Raw genomic sequence first — 17540 nt, 5'->3', positions numbered from 1 at the left:
ATTTCCATTTAAATAAAATTCAAGCAGGCCATGTTCATTGCTGAACTTTGAAAGGAAGTCAAAGCACTGAGCTGGGGGAAGTCACTGGCGAAGCACCTAGAAGCAGAGTTTGTTGAAGTGCTAAACCAGCTTTTGACGGCAGTAGCCTCTTCTTCACATGCAGAGAGAATACTTTACTTCCTTCACTTCAGTTTATTCAACAAGTTCAGTTCCATGACTTTCTCCTCCAAAACTGAGAAACCAATTTGGGAGTTGAAAAAGCAGGAAAGCTTGTTTTCCTCCTCCAGTCTATGAATAAAAGTGAGGTGTGAGTCCTACATATCGAAAATTCAGAAGGACAATGCTCAGCTGCTCTTCCTGGTGTTTATTTTAAGATGTGAGCTTTAGAAATGTGATTAGTGTGCAGTGGGTGTGCCTTGTGTGTCAGAGAAATCCAAATGGTGGGCCATTTCCCTGAGACCGGGTAACTCCTTGTCTGGTTGTGCTTCGGATAACATTCCCTCCGTGTCTGCAGTGTTCTTCTTTCCCTATCTGCCGTATGCTTCCCGAACACCTGGAACTCTGCAAATAGTGTGATGAAGCTGTTTGATTGACCAAGGTGATCATTAGCACCGCTGATGCACCCAACGTACGGGATTGGGATGAAAGCAAACGGAAGGAAAGAAGAGGATGGAAGGGGGAGGATGGAGGTCCCCTCTGTGTCTTGGGGTTTTCTGACACTGACCTTTCTCCCCTCTATCTCCTCCCCAGGGTGTGGTGGAGTTCTCCTTATGCCTGCTGTTTGCAAAGCTGGTCAGTTACACTTTCCTCTATTGGCTGCCTCTCTACATTGTGAATGTTGGTGAGTCACAGGAAGCTACTAATATCCATTTAACTACTTCACCGTGTGTGCTCTGGATGGAGGGTTCTCATTCTCCAGACTCCAGGCAGGAGTGCACCGGCTTCCCGCAGAGGAATCTTGCTCATTTGCTCTTAGTGTTCTAGTGAAAGAAAGTGTTCTCTGCTTCCTAGTAAGTCTTCAGTCTCCTGGGAAAACCTGGCTGTGGTTCAGGAGTGTGTGGGGACCTCAGCTGACGGACACGGATGTGCACCACAATGGCAGCTCAGCTCTTGTGGCCAGCTGTTCTCAGTGATGCCCATCGTGGTGCTGGGCAGGTCCATGGGGTTTCGATGCAAATGTTTCTCCAAATTAAGCAAGTGACAGTGTGTCCTGTGCCTGCAGTCTAGGGTGCAAGTGCCTTACAGTGGGCTCCTAGTGAACAAGGCGTCTTCTTGGGCATCCACAAGAGCTTGTTCTGGCTCCCAAGAGATCCATACCCAGCATCAGTAGATGTCTATGTCTCAGCCCCCACGAGCTCTGGCTCCTGATGCCAGGAGAATAACCACAGAGCCAGAGCTCAGGCTTGCTCTGAACTTCTGACAAGTGAACGTCTCTGTTGATGCATCTCATTTCATTGCAGCTCACTTCGGCGCTAAGGAGGCTGGGGACCTGTCCACGCTCTTTGATGTTGGTGGCATCCTAGGTCTGGCATTCTTCACTGTTGCTTGCTGTGTTGCCATTGTGGACAGGGAGGGATGATGACTTGTGGCTAAAGCACAGGCCTGGGACACAGAGAGGAGTTGTATCCCTGGCTCTGACCAGGGTTCCTGGGGGGAACCTTCGCCAACTCAGTTGCACCTAAACTGTCAAATGTGTCTCCTGATTTGGGTGCCTACCTTGAGATAAGGCATGACTCCCAGAGGTGTTCAGCATCCACCACTCCCATTGCTAGCTGGAGTCGTGGGTGCTCAGTGCCTCTGACCATGAGTGTCGCAAGTTGGCCCTGTTCTCTGCCTGGGCTTTATCTGAAAAATGGGAGTAACACTTGCCCTTCTCACCGGGGCATGGGGGCTGTAAGGATTGACTCCTGTTTGTAAAGCATGTTAAGAGCCATGGAAGGCGAGTGCTAATAGAAGTACCAATTATTATCACGTATTTTTATTATTCTGCTCACTGATTGGCTTGTAGTGACAGCTGTTTAGAATCTGGGCCCTTGCTGCATACGTCTGTTTTCCAGCTCAGAGTGTGAGTTGCCTGGAATTCTCTCCTCTGCCTGAGGTCTAACTGGTCACCAGACAGTAACATCTGTCTGCAAGGCGCCGAGCACCTTCCTGAAATCGTGTGGAAAGGCAGCAGTGGGACAAACCCCTGCTCTGACAGAATACAAAGTATGTGACTTTCTCGTGCAGGAGGCATTCTGGCTGGTCTCATATCGGACTACACTGGCGGCAGGGCCACCACATGCTGTGTGATGCTGATAGTGGCTGCTCCCATGGTGCGTATTGTGATGGAAAATGCTCACTAGTCCTCGGTCACGAGGGCTTGACACGAGCCTCTTCCCTCTGCTCCTCCCAAGTAAGCCCCTTCGAGTCATATGCACTTTCCTGCGATGAGTGGCCAGATGGAATCTTGTGCAGGGGTCTGGAACCTAGGGTGGGATCAGCATGAGTCACAACTTGCATGTCTAGCTCTTGTTCCTGGATGAGGATATTCACTCTGGAGCTCTTCCTAGCTCTTCCAGCATCCTCCACAGCGGGGCACAGGAGGCCATGTGAGAGGCTTTCCTCCACCCCCTGCGCTCTGCTCACTGCCCCTTCCTGAACCTCTGCAGTGAGGGTTCCACCTCCACCTCCCTTGGGAGTCTACTGCACTATCCAGCTGCTTCTTCCTAAACTTCTACTCCTTAGCCTGATACCAAGTGTGCTTGGTCTGCACCCTAGAGGCTGACTAGCTTCCTGGTTCTGCCCTGTGCTAGCTCTTGTAATGTCCTCCAGTAAGAGACAGGAGCTGTAGAGCAGTTCTCTCAGCTCTGCTGCTCCTCTGCCTGGTCGATGTGGGTCTGAAACAGAAAAGCTATACTCCACTATTAATGTTCAAAACTCCTAAGCGTCATTCCTAGTGAGGCTGAATCAATCACTGAATAGGGACCCGTCTACTCCCTTTATCATAGAATCATAGAATATCAGGGTTGGAAGGGACCTCAGGAGGTCATCTAGTCCAACCCCCTGCTCAAAGCAGGACCAATCCCCAACTAAATCATCCCAGCCAGGGCTTTGTCAAGCCTGACCTTAAAAATATCTAAGGAAGGAGATTCCACCACCTCCCTAAGTAACCCATTCCAGTGTTTCACCACCCTCCTAGTGAAAAAGTTTTTCCTAATATCCAACCTAAACCTCCCCCACTGCAACTTGAGACCATTACTCCTTGTTCTGTCATCTGTTAGCTGGAGTAGAAAGGCAGCCTTCAGGGTCTTGGTGTCTCCAAGAGGAATGGAGGGTGGGAGGGAAAATGAATAGCCATCCCTTTTGTTCTAAGGCACTGGAGTTCTCTGCAGCACAGGGGAGCTCTTGGTGCAGCTGTGAATCAGTGAGGTGCAGATAGCAGTCCTGCTGCTATGCAAATTTGGCAGGAGGCTGGCATCTGACTGCTCCCTGCTGGAGCTCTTCCTCTGCTTGAATGCATGGTGGCTCAGGCAGGGAAAATTATGGGGAGCCCTCCTGTCTACTTTGCACAGCACCCAGTAGCATCCGGGAGGCTGTTCTTAAACTCTGGCCGCTCATCCAGGCATCCAGGACTGTCCGAACCTGCTGCACAGTGATGGGAAGATGGGCCTTTTGGCTGGTATTGTCTGGGCTGGTGGCAGGTTATGGTGCCTCTGGGTCACCAGATCAAAGCAGCCAATGTTGATAGTTGCTGAAAGCAACCCAACCCACCCCTCACAGTGGACAGAGCGCTGCAGATACCCGTGGGCTGTTTGAGGATCGGATGCAGATGCTAATTTTTTATCTGCGCAGGGCTCTAACAGTGGGATTCCTTCTGCCAGCCCAGAAGTGTCCTGTGGGTTCTGGAGTAAAGGAGGAGTTAAAGTTAAAATGTTTGTGGCTTTTCCCCCTGTGGGTAGGATACCCCCCACATCTGTGCTGAACTCCACTTCAGTTTGACTTCACCGTTCACCCCTAAAAGCAACTAATTGGACCAAGTTGCAATGTGAACGCACTCTGACTCTTAGTTGCCATTCTGTTCCCAGCCCAAATGCCTCTGGTGCTGCAGTCTATCATTAGTGCAAAGCTGCGGCGGTGAGACCCTGTCTAGGAGGTCAGAATGCAGGCTCTGAGGTCCTGGTCCTGATGCTGTGGTAGAGCAGTGACAGCACCACGGAGACAAGTTATTTTGTATTGCTGGATTTCACCTTCTTCCAGACTCTGGATTCACGTCGCCCACCAAATGAAACCGAATCCCAAAGACAGCTATGTTTGGCTGGCTGCCCAGTTACCAGCTGCTGGTATTTTATCTGGCAGTCGAACCACAGAACTGAAGGCCAAATGAGAGATTCTGGCTCTGTTATTCCCCTTCAGTCCTGCCCTCCCATAAATACCTGCCAACATCTGCTCTGGCTGACTTACTCAATTCACACTTTCTGGAAAGACTAAAAATTTTCTAACCAAGAAGTAAAACTTAACTTCCTCTTAAAAACACATTGCTGAGTGACCAGCAGGTGTCCCTAGAACGCTTCCCATAACGCTTGGCTTCAGATGTGATTGGGTGGGATGTGCACTGGCAGGATTGACACTGGCTCCTGCTCTCCTGCCATGTGGCAACGACGCCCTTCCCTCAGCAAGCAGGGTGGAAGTAACACTCTCCTTAACATGCCACAGTGGGCCTCTTTTCCTACACTCAACTCTACAACTCCTAAAGAGATCTCCATTCAGGATAATGGCTGTTAATCAATCTAGTGCTGTCTTGGAACTAACAGTGCCTTCTGATCCTTGAATGACCCCCCCTCCCGCCCATATCTGGGTGTGTCTAATTGGCTCTCCTCACCCTCTCTGTTTTACTCTTGTCTGGGAGAAGGGGTGAGAGACAGGTACAGAATCAATACTGCTATGTCGTCCACCCTGACACATCTGGTTCCAGGAGTTTAGCATGGAAAGCATGAGAACTTAGCTGTTGGAGTGCAGGTTAGGTTTTCCCAAGAGCCTTCTTGAGTAGAGGCCAAATTCTTTGAGCATTTCCTTTTGCGCTCAGAGGGAGCCGTGCACATGTGCATGTACTGCCCCCCAAATCCCCCAGCCACAAACTAGGTCTAAATTAAGGACCTCGATGTTTATTTAGGCAGCTAAGTATGTGGGCTGACATTTAAAGGGAATGAGCACCCCAACAGCTGGCTTCAGCGGGAGCTGCAAGTACGTACTCGGTCCCTCGGAGAATGGATTTAGCGCCTGATAGGCCCCCAAGCTAGACAGTATTGGGTCCCTCCTTTGTCTGAAAGGATCCAAATGTGGACTCGGGGTCTTGCACATATGGGGGGAGGGATCGCTCAGTGGTTTGAGCATTGGCCTGCTAAACCCATGGTTGTGAGTTCAATCCTTGAGGGGGCCATTTAGGCATCTGAGGCAAAAAAAAAATTGGGGATTGGTCCTGCTTTGAGAAGGGGGTTGGACTAGATGACCTCCTGAGGTCCCTTCCAACCCTGATATTCTATGATAAGATAAATGCTCTTAGCTGGGAAAGGGGATGGAACAAGAATCCAGGCAGGTGCAGTGAGCAAGCCCTTGCAACTCGTCTGGGACCCAGAGATGCTCTGCTTGATCTCGAGAGGAAGGCGAGTTCCTTCTGGAATGGGGTCGGGGGGAACTTGAGACAAATCGCTGTTCTGTGTCCAGGATTGTCCATGGAGGGTTTCCATGGAAATAACCCTGATACTTGTGTCCACTTGTCATGGCTGCAGCTAGGCCCTCCACCCAGCTGGGGTCTATGGAGGGAGAGCAGAAATTAAGTAAGGGGTTTGGTAATTCTAACCTGCTGGCATAATCAATATCTCCTCTTTGCTTCCAGCTATTCCTGTACAATCACGTTGGCCAGAATGGAATAGCCAGTTCAATAGGTAAGTAGAACTTCAGACTCTTGTGAACAAACCAGTGAGTTTGTTCACAAGTTTGAGTTTCTAGATGAGCCATCTCTGCCTCTCTGGAGGCAAATAAACCATCTAGACTCCTCCCATCTCCTCCAGAATGATCTGCCCTAGGGAAATCTTAACTGGTAGACCCTGGACTGTAGTTACGTACACTGGGAGAATTTGTCTGATGCTAGACGGCTCTTTAATCTAGCAGCCAAAGGCAGAAGTATCTTCCAGCCAATTGTACCTTAAGTTGGCAAAGTTCAAACTGGAATAAGATGGCTTTTTTAACAGGGAGATTGGTTGACCATTGGAAGAATTTATCTAGGGATGTGGTGGAATTTCCATCACCTGGACATCTTCTTCTAAATCACATCATGGCCCCAACAGTTATTGGGCTCAATGCGGGAATTGCTGGGTGAAATTCAGTGGCCTGTAGGAAATTGGACTCAGTGATGACTGGGCCCCCTTCTGGCCTTAAAATCACAACTAGTCACTGGTGCCACACGGTTGCTATTGCTGTTATTTTGTAAATCTCCCCTCTTCACCCCCCACCAACACCCCATTTCTGTCTTCAGAACCTGTTTGCATCAAGGTCCCCAGCAAATCTTCCTCTGATCCAGGCCTCACTCACTGTCACACTTGTCAAAGCACCTAACTATGGCTGATAGGTACAGAATAAAGTGATGCTGTCACAGCCCAGAATGTTCCCTTCCCATCTGCACTCAGCCTTCCCCAAGCCTTGGCTTATTCTTTTGTCACCACTGTAGTCACGTTCTAGGCCTTCGAGTAGCCAGGGGGAGTGGAGATGCAATGGACCCGCAACTAGTCTTATTTCATCTCCTTGCCCTCTCCCCAGGACTCAGGCTCCAATTAGTTATCAGCCAAGTGACTGAAATGGAGGTCACGGTATCACTGAAGTCGTGCTGTAAGAGTTTGTTCCTGCCTGCAGGAGGATGGTTCTTGAGCCAGGCACTTGGGGAGCAGAGGCGGGAAGATGTGACATTCTGAAAGGGAAGAGTAAATGTGTAATGCAGAACCAGTCCTGCAATGGCCTCCAGAATAGTATGTTGGAGATGGAGAGGGGACACTCAACCTAACAGGGCCTTCCTGGGCTGCCTGTAACTCCAAATGGCTCTTGCTTCCAATTCCCTTGCTCCCAGGGTGACCTTGTTGTCCCACTATGAACTCAACGGCAGAACTATGAGCTCACAGAAATTAGAAGCACCCAGGAGATGCCAGTACAGCAGAGTAGCAAATACACAAATCTTTGACTGAATCGCCATAGGCTCTTGGCATACAGCAGGGCCAGCTGTGCTGTAGAATTGATACTCTTTCTCTTTGCAGCTATGCTTATTATATGTGGTGCCCTGGTGAATGGGCCTTATGCTCTCATTACGACAGCGGTTTCAGCTGACTTGGTAAGAATTCTACTGTTTGTTTTTTCTTAGGGCAGGTCTATACTTAAAACACTGCAGCACTTCAGTGAAGACACTACTTATGCTGATGGGAGAAGCCCTCCCGTCAGTGTGCGTACTTCACCCCCCTGACAGGAGGTAGCTTTGTCAGCGGGAGAAGTCCTCCTGTCAGCATAGTGCTGTTTACACCAGGGATTAGGTGGTTTACCTGCATTGCACAGAGGTGTGGATTTCTCACACCCCTGTGTGACATAGTTATGCCGACCTAATTTCCTAGTGTAGACCTGGCCCCTCTCGTCTCACTTGAGCCTTTTTTCTTATTTTTTGGCTAGGTCAAAGTTTGAGGCCTTCCATTCCAACTGCAGCTTTTTGTGCACCGCCCTCCATACAAAGGCTGTTCTGTCTCCTCTCCATAGAGGGTTATTACTGGTGTATCATGTGCAAATACCTGCATCTTGGGCCTCTCCTTAGTGCAAATCCCTCCTCTCCCTCCCCACCCTCCCGGGCTAGGATCGCACAGAGCACAAGTGCAAGAAAGTCTTCTCATCGAGTGTAAAGCTGCCACCTGGGCTGAGCCCTCCTGGTGGCAGGGGGACAAGGGCTGGGACGCTGCATTAGAAACTTGGAGGGATTTAAGTGATGTGGTACAGAGTGCTCAGACATCTCGGAGGCAGTTCAGAAGGATTTGTGGTTTTATGCAATCTGCTGGCTGGCTGTAAGCATCCCTGAGATAAATTCTCCAGAGCAGCCTTTCAAGTATAACGTGTTCGTTGTTATCTGTTTCAAAAGATTTAGTCCAGTCCAAGTGTTCCTCAGTTATGCAAGGATATTTTCTGTTGCTGCTGCTTTTAGGACTAGCACATCTTATTCCCAGCTCTGGCACATGCTTGGACTGAGACTCTTCAGACCAAATGTGAGGCTAGCTTGTAAACAAGCTCTATGCTCTGACAGCACAGAGTCCCATTCCTTGCCATGGCCCCGCTGCCAGCAACTGCCCAAAAGTTCCTCAGTAACAAACTGGAAGGCCTTCTGATGGACAGGGGAAGCTGTCTACATGCTGCTCGCTTTCTCCTCTAAATAACATTCTCCTTAGGAGCTTCCCATTGAGACTCTATTATAGTGGGGAAGTAGCACCACTATACTTAAGGTGATTTTACAGCCTGCAGTTGGGCTTGCATCAAGCTAACTTCCCTGTACTTCAGTGGGAGCAGAGCTGAGCCAAAACAATAAGCTTTTGAAAATTCCATCCTTAATTCATAGGGAAGTAACTTTGGGTTTTTTTTTTTTTTTTTAAAGATGACACTTTCGGCTTGTTCAAATTGAAGATATTTCTACCTGCTTTCATAACTGGCTTAAAGTTAGGATTTTGGCTGTGTGGGGAAAGAAAAGAAGGGACTTAAAATTTAACTCCTGTTGAATTTCAGTGGTATTTGGGCACCTGGCTCTGAAACCTCTTTGAAATCCCTAGCCTTAAAAACTTTACAACTGCAGAGTTAATAAAATCAGATGGGATTAAAATCACTGGATTTTTAGCTCTCGTAGGAAGGGTCTGGTTTATATTTGTGCAGTGCCTAGCACAATGGAACCTTTGGGGTCACTGGGCACTATAGCAATGGAAGTCCTCAGTAATGATCCTATTATCCATTCATCAATCTTACTATAGGTGCCACCCCCACCCCTCCTCCTCCAAAGATTCAGTACAAATGTAGCTGAAACGCTGATAAGTAACAGCAGAGAACCTGACCCAGGTCTGGCCCCTGTTTCAGGCAGCAAGATGCAGTAAATCTGCAAAGAGGCCAGCAAAAAAATCATTCTCCCCCAAACCAAACTTCAGTCTTCAAAAATCCCTCGGCTCCAACCAGCACAAGCCAGGACTCCAGAGAAGCCAAAGCAGCTTCTCCTTCAGGCAGAGCAAAGTGCTTCAGGCATCTAGTGCTGCTCGTCTGCCTTTGGAACATGGCTGCAGGAGGCAACATAAGATGTGCAGATAATCAGGCTATTGGAATGCTGCCCCTTCCTGGTACATAGAAGGGGAGCGAGTTCCCAGAGATGAAGAATCTCCTTCTCCAGGCCTTCAAGAAGAATACCTTCAGGTATTCAAGAAAGGGGTTTCCCCTCTTCAAGGAACTGTCTCTCTACAGTGTGTCTTCCTAAATCTGCCTTCACAGAAGAAACCTCCCTGGCATTTTGATACCAGCATTCCTCGCTGGAAGCTGGAGACAGGTGCTGGACTAACCCCAGTAACCAGAATGAGTCAGGGTTCAGGATGCACTAATGGATCACAAATTGGACCCCTCATTTTCACTCCAGTATTTTGATTTTTTTTTTTAACTTTACCTCCCGCACAGGGAACTCACGAGTGTCTCAAAGGAAATGCAAAAGCCCTGTCCACTGTCACAGCCATAATTGATGGGACTGGATCTATAGGTGAGTAGGGTTGGCTGTACTAACCAAGGGGGGCAAACTATTCCAAGAACTCCATACAATAGCTGAAGAACCTAATTCAACCCCCAGCTCTCCTGGCCCCCAGTAGGGTCAATGTTCCTCTTGCCCCCAGGCATGAGCACCCTTTGCCCAAAGGGAACGCAGGCTGCCGGTGAGCTGGGAGTGGTCTGGGGCTAGCCCAGCTCACTTTCCTTTCAGAGAAGGGAAAGAGAGAGAGACTCTTTACTTCCCTATGCAGGGATGGTGATTGGGTCCTGTAAGCTTCAGCCACCCATTCTCGGGCAGGCAGAGAGATGGGAAGGGAGGGGATAAGACTCAGGGGACCTGTTGTGTTCCCGCAGCCCTCTCCCTGCCCCCCCGGGGGGGTGGGAGCTAATGGTGCTGGTGCTGCAAGGAGCTTTTCATACTGCCAAGAAGAATCAAACTGCATTACACAGAGGGCCCCGGTGCTTAAATGGTCCTCGGTGCCCAACAAATAACCCTGCTGTGGAACTGAGCTAGGCAGTGAGGCACACCCAGGCTGGCACTAGAGGAAAGTTACTGCCGGCTACTCCAGCTCTGCCTGTCGTTGGAGCCAGGGGCATCCAGACACTCGCTTCCTTAGCAGGGCTGTGAGGCTACTGCTGGCCATGTGGAAACTGCTCAGAGGGGAGACCTGGAGCAAGTTCTTCCACTCTCTTCTGGCCCTTGAGAAGTGGGAGCTGGATCTGCAGGCCCAGCTGCAGCATCCGGCAAGTCTGGCCAGTGCATGATAGCAGGGGCGGTGGGAGAACACAAGGGGGCATAGCTAATAGCAGCGGCTGCCAAGGTGGAAGTGGGAGCAAGGCGAGAAACTGGCAGGGGGAGGAGATGACTGGGAGAGCAGGCAGAGGAGCTGGAGCCTGCACCTCTTGGCCCATGCAGCTGTGAGCATGCACCCTTCAAGCACTCACTCCAGCACGTCTGTCAGAACTGATGTGGGGGCTGGGTATGGGTTTTCTGCCCTGCATACGCCAGTACCCAAAGGCTGGATGGTTCCTGGCTGCTAGTGATGTGCGTTGTTTGTCCTTTGCAGGTGCTGCTCTGGGCCCCCTGCTGGCAGGGCTGATCTCTCCCTCTGGCTGGAACAATGTCTTCTACATGTTAATAACAGCGGATATCTTGGCTTGCCTGGTGGGTTTCTCTTGAGCCTGCTGTGGCTTCTTGATGCAGATTAGGGGACTGGTGTGCAGCTGGGCCAGGGGTTGTCTGATTTCACAAGCTAAGTGTCTGGCATGGCCAGCATTTGGGTGGGTGGCCTCTAAGTAAAGGCCAGGAGCTGTAGCACATAGTACAGGTGCCTGAGTATTTGGTGCTCTTCTCTCCGAGGCAGCAATGAATTCGTGTCCCAGCATCCTGAGGGGTTAACATCGTGTCTGACAGACAGCACCCAAAGCATGCTTCTCAAGCATAGAGGGAGGAACTCCGGTGTTGTGACCAAATGCCAGTGGGGTTAATTGCATTTGTCTCCCAGAGTTACTCCTGGAGTGTCAGCTGGATACAGGAGTCTTCATTTCCTGCCCTAACTCTTGTGTAGTGCTGCTGGGCACATGTCAAACAGCAACTGGTGCCACTATCAAGGTGGCTCCATTTCAGTGCAGGGAGCATTTCCATCGCTTAGAACATGCTCTGGGAGCTTTCAAGATAAAAGACAAAAGCATGCATGGTGAAAGTGGTGGGCTCTGTATAAAGCCAGACATGATGAGCAGCCTCTTCCATCTACAGGGCTGCTTTTATGCACAGCAGGTTCTCTTAGCCATCGTGAAGTGGTTCCTAGATTTGTAACACAGCCTCGGCTCTGAACCGCTTCACTCTTCCTAATTCCTTTGCACTGCACTGGGGCATCGAAAGAAATTCTGCACTCTTTTCTCCCCCTTTTCCTCTGACGATCAGTGCTGCTGTTAACTGGCCAGTGGTCGCTGAAAGGGGCCAGGTGATCAGCGGTCAAGGCACTAGACTGGAAGTGGGGATACCTGGGTTCTATTCCTGGCTCTATCACTGACCTGTGTACAGCACCTAGCACCACCATGGGGTCCCAATCTTGGTTGGAATCTGTGCTCTTGCAGTATTCCTCCTCCACAGCCCCAACAACATCACTGCTCTGCCTTTTTGTTGGCTTTCCACTTCCATAAAGAGGTAACTGTGCTCACTGAGACTTGAATCCTGCACCTTTCCATGGACATCCTGATCTACATCAGGAGCTTTTCCACTCCTGTTTTGTCGGATTTTTGATTGCCTTTGTGCATGTTTTGCTTTGCAGGAACACGTTAGAAAACAAGACTTTGCAGGAATAGTCATGGAGATGGCAAATTATGTGAATGTTTCAGAGCAGTTGCAGAAAGTAAAGCCTGTATTTAACCAAGTGTTGTCATTAGAAACCTGATGTTAGGAATATGCTCATCCAATCACGGGATAGATATAGGCCCTGTGACTCCTTCGTCCCATCAGAATTTTGACTCTTGAATACTCATAATGAAAATGCTCTCAATCTACAAACAAAGAATTATTCCCTGAAACTGTGGTGAATTATTTATTCACATTTATAGACAATACATGGCCTGACAAACTAAATTCAAACTCAGTCATTCATCCAGTTTTGTTTGCCTACTTCTCATTCACTCCGGGGATGGGGCGGGTGGGGGGACTGTATCTTCAATACTTTGCCAGAGGCTAGAATCGTAAGTCAGATATTCATCTTGAGTGTCTTTTCCCTTCCAGTTCCTTTCCCGGGTGGTGTATAAAGAGATTAAAGGATGGTGTGGCTGCTACACAAGAAAAAGAGGGTATGTGCTTCTAAAATCCCAAGTTTTCGTGTATTTCTATGACTGTTCTCAGATCTCCTGTAGCACTGGCGGAGAAGCCCCCACTTCCAGCGGTGTGTCCTGGCCTGGCAAAATATGCAGGTATGGTACATGCTGAGTGCACATAGGAGTTTGAGATATAAAGTAGGTGCCATTGAAAAGGGAAACATACCGTACTTGAGTAATTTACCTCTACTGCTGCATTCCCTGCATTTAGAATGGGAAGCACCCTAAATGCTGCTGTAAATGTTTTGTCTTTGATGGAACCCCCTGCACAATGAATGCCTCCCCACCCCCTATCCTCTCGCCTAAGCATGTCCAAAGGGACATCTAGAACCTGGGCCACAGAAGTACCCAGGGAGAGTTATGACTGTTCTCATGACCCAAGAGTTCTACCCCCAGCCTGGCAGAACCCTATTAATGTGTTCTAAATGAGTTGTCCTTGTGTGTCTTCTTAGCTCGTCTGTGGCACTAACAAACGCAGTAGTGTTGGATGGGAAATAGTTTGTATTGTGAGTATCTCTGGTATTTTGCTGCCGCAGCTAATTCCATCTGCGATTTATGCTGATTTTTCTTTCTTGGCATTTGTGGGGTAAACATGAAGGTGTCTGTTCTGTGGCAAACTGAAGAAGAGCAGAGACCCAGGGCACAGTAGTCCTACATCAGTCTTGTGAGGGAACAGCTTCCAAAGAAAGGATCCAATATGTCCACCAATAGTGTCCATCCCCAGTGCCTGACTGTGACAGCAAAACACGCTGTGCTCTGGGTCATATTGCAGAGTAGTGGGGCTAACTGACCAGAATACTGCTTGAAATGTCCAGACACACTGGTCTGGACACCAAATTTTTAGTCATAGAGTATAAGGCCAGAAAGGACCATCAGATCATCTTGTCTGACCACCAGCTAGTTTATTAAACTAACAAACTATTAGTGGCAAAGTACATAGCCCCACTGCTCCTGTAACCTTGCCAGTGAGTCTGATGATAAAAATATAAATGTAATGACGTACCAATCAAAGTAATTTCCAAGCCTGTGTAAAATGAAGGTAATAATCATGTGTCTGAATCAGTATTGTCATAAAAATACTCCTGTCCTGGAGTCAAAACAAATGGACAAGATTGTAGACTACATTTCTCAGAGGCCATCTTTGCTCTTTAACTGACAGTCCCAGGGCAGCTCATGATGGTGTAGGGCTGTGCTTTGCCATATGGGATAAGGTGTGTTCCCGCCATGCTCTCAGGAGCCTGGTACGCTACATCTTGATTTCGTTTACAGGTAAACAGGTTTTTTGGTAGTCATGTTCTGGGTTCTTGTGTTACAGTAAGTCTGGCCCATGTCTCCTCCTCAGCCCTGGTGCAGGGTAACAAGACTCCTGCTTTCATGTTTCGGCTACCTTGTCACAAAGGGCTGAGTTCTAGCTTCTCCAACCTGCACAAGCTCCCTTTGGAGTGACGTGTGCCCATCCGCCGGCAGAAATGGGCCCCAGGGAGAATGTGCTGTGAGCAGCTCTGGCTTTGGGAATGTGCCACTCTTCACTTGCTGGGCCAATCAAAGGGTGGCAAACCTGCTTCCTTTACGTTGGTCAGTCAGGGTGATGCTTCAGTCTCTGTTTAGAGCCCTTTGGTGTCTGAGGCTCCAGTCTCATCCCTTGGGAAGAGAATATGGTGGGCTCAGCCAGCTAATGACAGCTGGACCTCAATTTATATCTGGCTGGTTCTGCCTTCTTCACCTCAGTCACCTCAGTAGCAGCCTGGAAAAGTAGGGCTGTAGCCAGGGTGCCTCTTGTTGCATTTCATGAGACAAGGTTCCCTTTCTTCAGGGCTTGGGAGCCTGGCACAGCTGGGAGAACTGGGCCAGAAGGCTGTGGGTTTGAGTCTCTGCAGTGTGATTCTGGCTCATCATCAGTGATAACTGTGCAGAAGCAAAGAGAGAAGGGAATGCTGCAGTGGAAGAGCTGCGACATTCAGCTAAGATGAAGGCCAGATCCCCACAGGGACGTGGGCATTGCAACACCTAACTTTTAGGCATCTAGAAATCCCTGGAATAAAAACAGGATCCACAAAGCCTGAGTTAGGTGCTAGTTTCCCTGTGCAATGAATTGGGGGACAGGTGCCTAAGAATGGGACCAACAAAAGCCAGCCTCTTCTCCTGTGGATCTGACCTGACAGTAACATCCCATCTGCCAGCTTTTGGTGGCTGGGCTAGGAAGTTGGGCATTTCCCAACAGTCAGTTCTGTCCCCAAATTCCCTCTTGGAGTAAGGGGTTCTAATGTCTAAAGCTGAGGCCCAAGTGGTCACTGGGGGCTGCCTCACTGTCTGCATAGTCACTGCAGTGCTGGTGTCTCCTTACGTTGGGGACCCCCTGCCTCTGGAAGGTGCTGCAGCCATCCCAGCCCCTGGGTGGTCCTTGCGTGTCCCTCTTGGGTTGTTTCTCAGACTCTCACCATTTAGTTCCCCACTGAAATCAAATTAACAGCTGTGAGCTGTTGTCTGCTCTCCGGGCCACCCACTAGGCTCTTGTGTTAGCAGGAACCAAAATGGTGGTGATATCTCTGCTGCCTTCTCTCCCTGCTTGCTCCTGTTTCTCCTTTGGCTCTTTCCCTCACATAAGGACTCCGTGGCTCTAAAACTCAGCAGGTGAGGTGAGCTGGGTGAGGGCCATGCAAAGGGGCAGGATGTAGGTACTAGTGACTTGGCTTTGGATTCTGGCACCGCTGCAGTTATTGAACAATCTCCATCAGAGCAAAGTTCCATCTGTCCCTGACTGTATCTGAGCACCTGGGAAGCGGTGGCTATTAAGGCTTAAAAGGGCTTCGGAAGCTTATTGAATGTAATTAAACTCATGAAAATAAACTCTTCCTTGGCAGGCGCCTGCCTGATCACACTCCATGGGCTGTGCTCTAATCATGGTTCTTGTTCTCACAGATTTAAAGAATTTTGACCTGACTCCCTGTGACCAGAGACAGCGGAGTGCAGCAGTGACGGGCTTTGCTGGCAGAACCCACCTTTTAGTGCTCTCCGTTTAAAGTGGGAGGAATTTTATGGAGGCAAAATGAACTGGTGAGATGAGTAGTTCTCTAAAACCCAACCACCATGGACTCTAATCATTGGCAGCAGCTTTAACCAGGGCGAAGGTGTGGAGAAGATGGTGTATTCTGGGCCAGGACTGTTTTGTGAGGCATAACTGGGGCCTCTGTCTCTTACCCGCTGCCCCTGCTCCTCTTCCATTATTTCTTTTATTATTAAAAGGGTGCTAAACCTGTGTTGTAGTGGAGTTTCTCTTTGTCCTGGGAGTGGAGGGAAATGTTCCCAAGGTCGCTGGGCTCAAGGAGCTGCAGAGACTGGCATCCTTCTGTGCGATGTGCTAGAGCTTCTGGCCCTTGCCTTGTCAAGATCAGCAGTTCCATCTCGGCACCAGGTGATTCTCAAATGATTGACAGTCCTCAGGTTTGAACCCCACTTCTGGCTTTTCAGATGCCTCTATCGTCATTTGTTTGTAACATTGATTAACCTGCTCAGCAACTGAGCCGAAAACTTGCCAGTTCCTGTGGCTGGATTCTCTCTCATTCTGGAGTTTAAAACAGTAGGTACTAATAAATGGATAGTGATTAGCTATCAAATAGGTATTGCAAGCAAGAATTTTATTTTGGGGAACAAGACAAAGGGTTGTCTCAATGCTCTTGGCTCTCCATAATACAAAGTTGTGCTCGACAGTAGAACACTGCCAATTGGCCTGGGAAAAAAAGACATGTTAGTTTAGTCCAGGAATCCCATTTCTAGATTTGCTGATAAACACAAACTAAGGTTTATTATGTGCTTTGCTGTTTCCAGAACCACTCTTTACACTGGAGGGAAGCAGCATCTTTCATAATGGTACCGGTTTATAATTTTAAAACACTGTATGATGGTTTGTAGTTCAGAAACTTTGTGTGAGATTATAAACTCACCCAGCCTCTGTGCAAAGTGAACTATATTCCTATCATTTGAAATGTCTTAATCTGCAACTGCAGGCCCCTGACAGTTGTTTTAAGAGTAACTTCGACAATTTTTGTAAGGACACTCTGTCTGGGTTCTTACACCACGCTTATCGCTGCTCTATTCAAGTGCCAAACATCCCTGTGAGCTGTACTGTGACGGGGAGGGGGAAAAGTTAATCTCTCCTACAGCCTCTGTATGTCCAGAAGCAGCTGACTAATGTATTCCTCCTCTTTCTTAAAGTGTCTTTAGGAGCATAGGTGTAGATTGGGGGATCAATTCTACCCAGGCCAACAGGGCCGTGCATGGGGAGTAAATTCCGCACCTGCCCGGGGCTTGCAGTTTGAGTGCAATACTCCCATGTCCCCCCAAACTACGCCCATGTCTAGGGATCATTGTGCTAGAAAGAGAGATGCAATGGGAAGAGGAGAATGGTGGTGGGGGAAGGAAGAGCCCCATTTAAATCCAAAATGCCAGTCTGTGCCAGCTAAGTACAGGGCTTCTGTATCTTAACAATTTAACACCCATCTAATTCTCAGCCTTCCAAAAAAGAATGAAAAACTGGTAAATTGCCTTTATGACCAATAATAGGCCTATCAAATCGTCTATTTATCAATCCACCCATCTCCATCATCTCCAGTAGTGCTGGGTGCATCACTCGCTCCGAAGAGACAGATCGTTGCTGCCAATGTCTTAGTCTAACCAGCTGGGCGTAACATTCGTTCTTAATGAGTAAGGCAGAGCAGGACAAGCTGCTTATTGGTTCTGATTCTTCCCCCTGCCTCACCCTAGTAGTTTTATAAGAGCAAAGCGGCTGCATTTCGGTGGCGACAGTTCTCCGGTGGCCGCACTCATTGGTGGCATTTTGGCGGTAGGTTCTCCGGCGGATGCGCTCCTCTCCTCTTCGTTCCTTGGCGCTAGCCCTGACAGCAGGTGCACATAAACGT

The 17540-nt window shown here is 48.9% G+C and overlaps 1 protein-coding gene across 1 annotated transcript in view; it reads left to right on the top strand.

The window, feature by feature from the left end:
• The window catches only part of SLC37A2 (solute carrier family 37 member 2), a 61640-nt gene extending 45760 nt beyond the window's left edge, over positions 1–15880 (top strand). The window contains exons 10-18 of the mRNA XM_048827263.2: positions 751–841; positions 1461–1523; positions 2230–2315; positions 5876–5924; positions 7284–7357; positions 9703–9781; positions 10854–10951; positions 12536–12600; positions 15544–15880. Of these exons, the coding sequence (XP_048683220.1) occupies positions 751–841; positions 1461–1523; positions 2230–2315; positions 5876–5924; positions 7284–7357; positions 9703–9781; positions 10854–10951; positions 12536–12600; positions 15544–15559 (621 nt within the window). The 3' untranslated portion in view covers positions 15560–15880. The remainder of the gene's footprint in view (positions 1–750; positions 842–1460; positions 1524–2229; positions 2316–5875; positions 5925–7283; positions 7358–9702; positions 9782–10853; positions 10952–12535; positions 12601–15543) is intronic.
• Positions 15881–17540: the final 1660 nt, after the last annotated feature.

This window comes from Caretta caretta, chromosome 22 (assembly GCF_965140235.1).
Source record: "Caretta caretta isolate rCarCar2 chromosome 22, rCarCar1.hap1, whole genome shotgun sequence".
NCBI classification, from domain to species: Eukaryota; Metazoa; Chordata; order Testudines; family Cheloniidae; genus Caretta; species Caretta caretta.
Note: the sequence above shows the minus strand (reverse complement) of the source record. Positions and strands in the feature narration are given on the sequence as shown.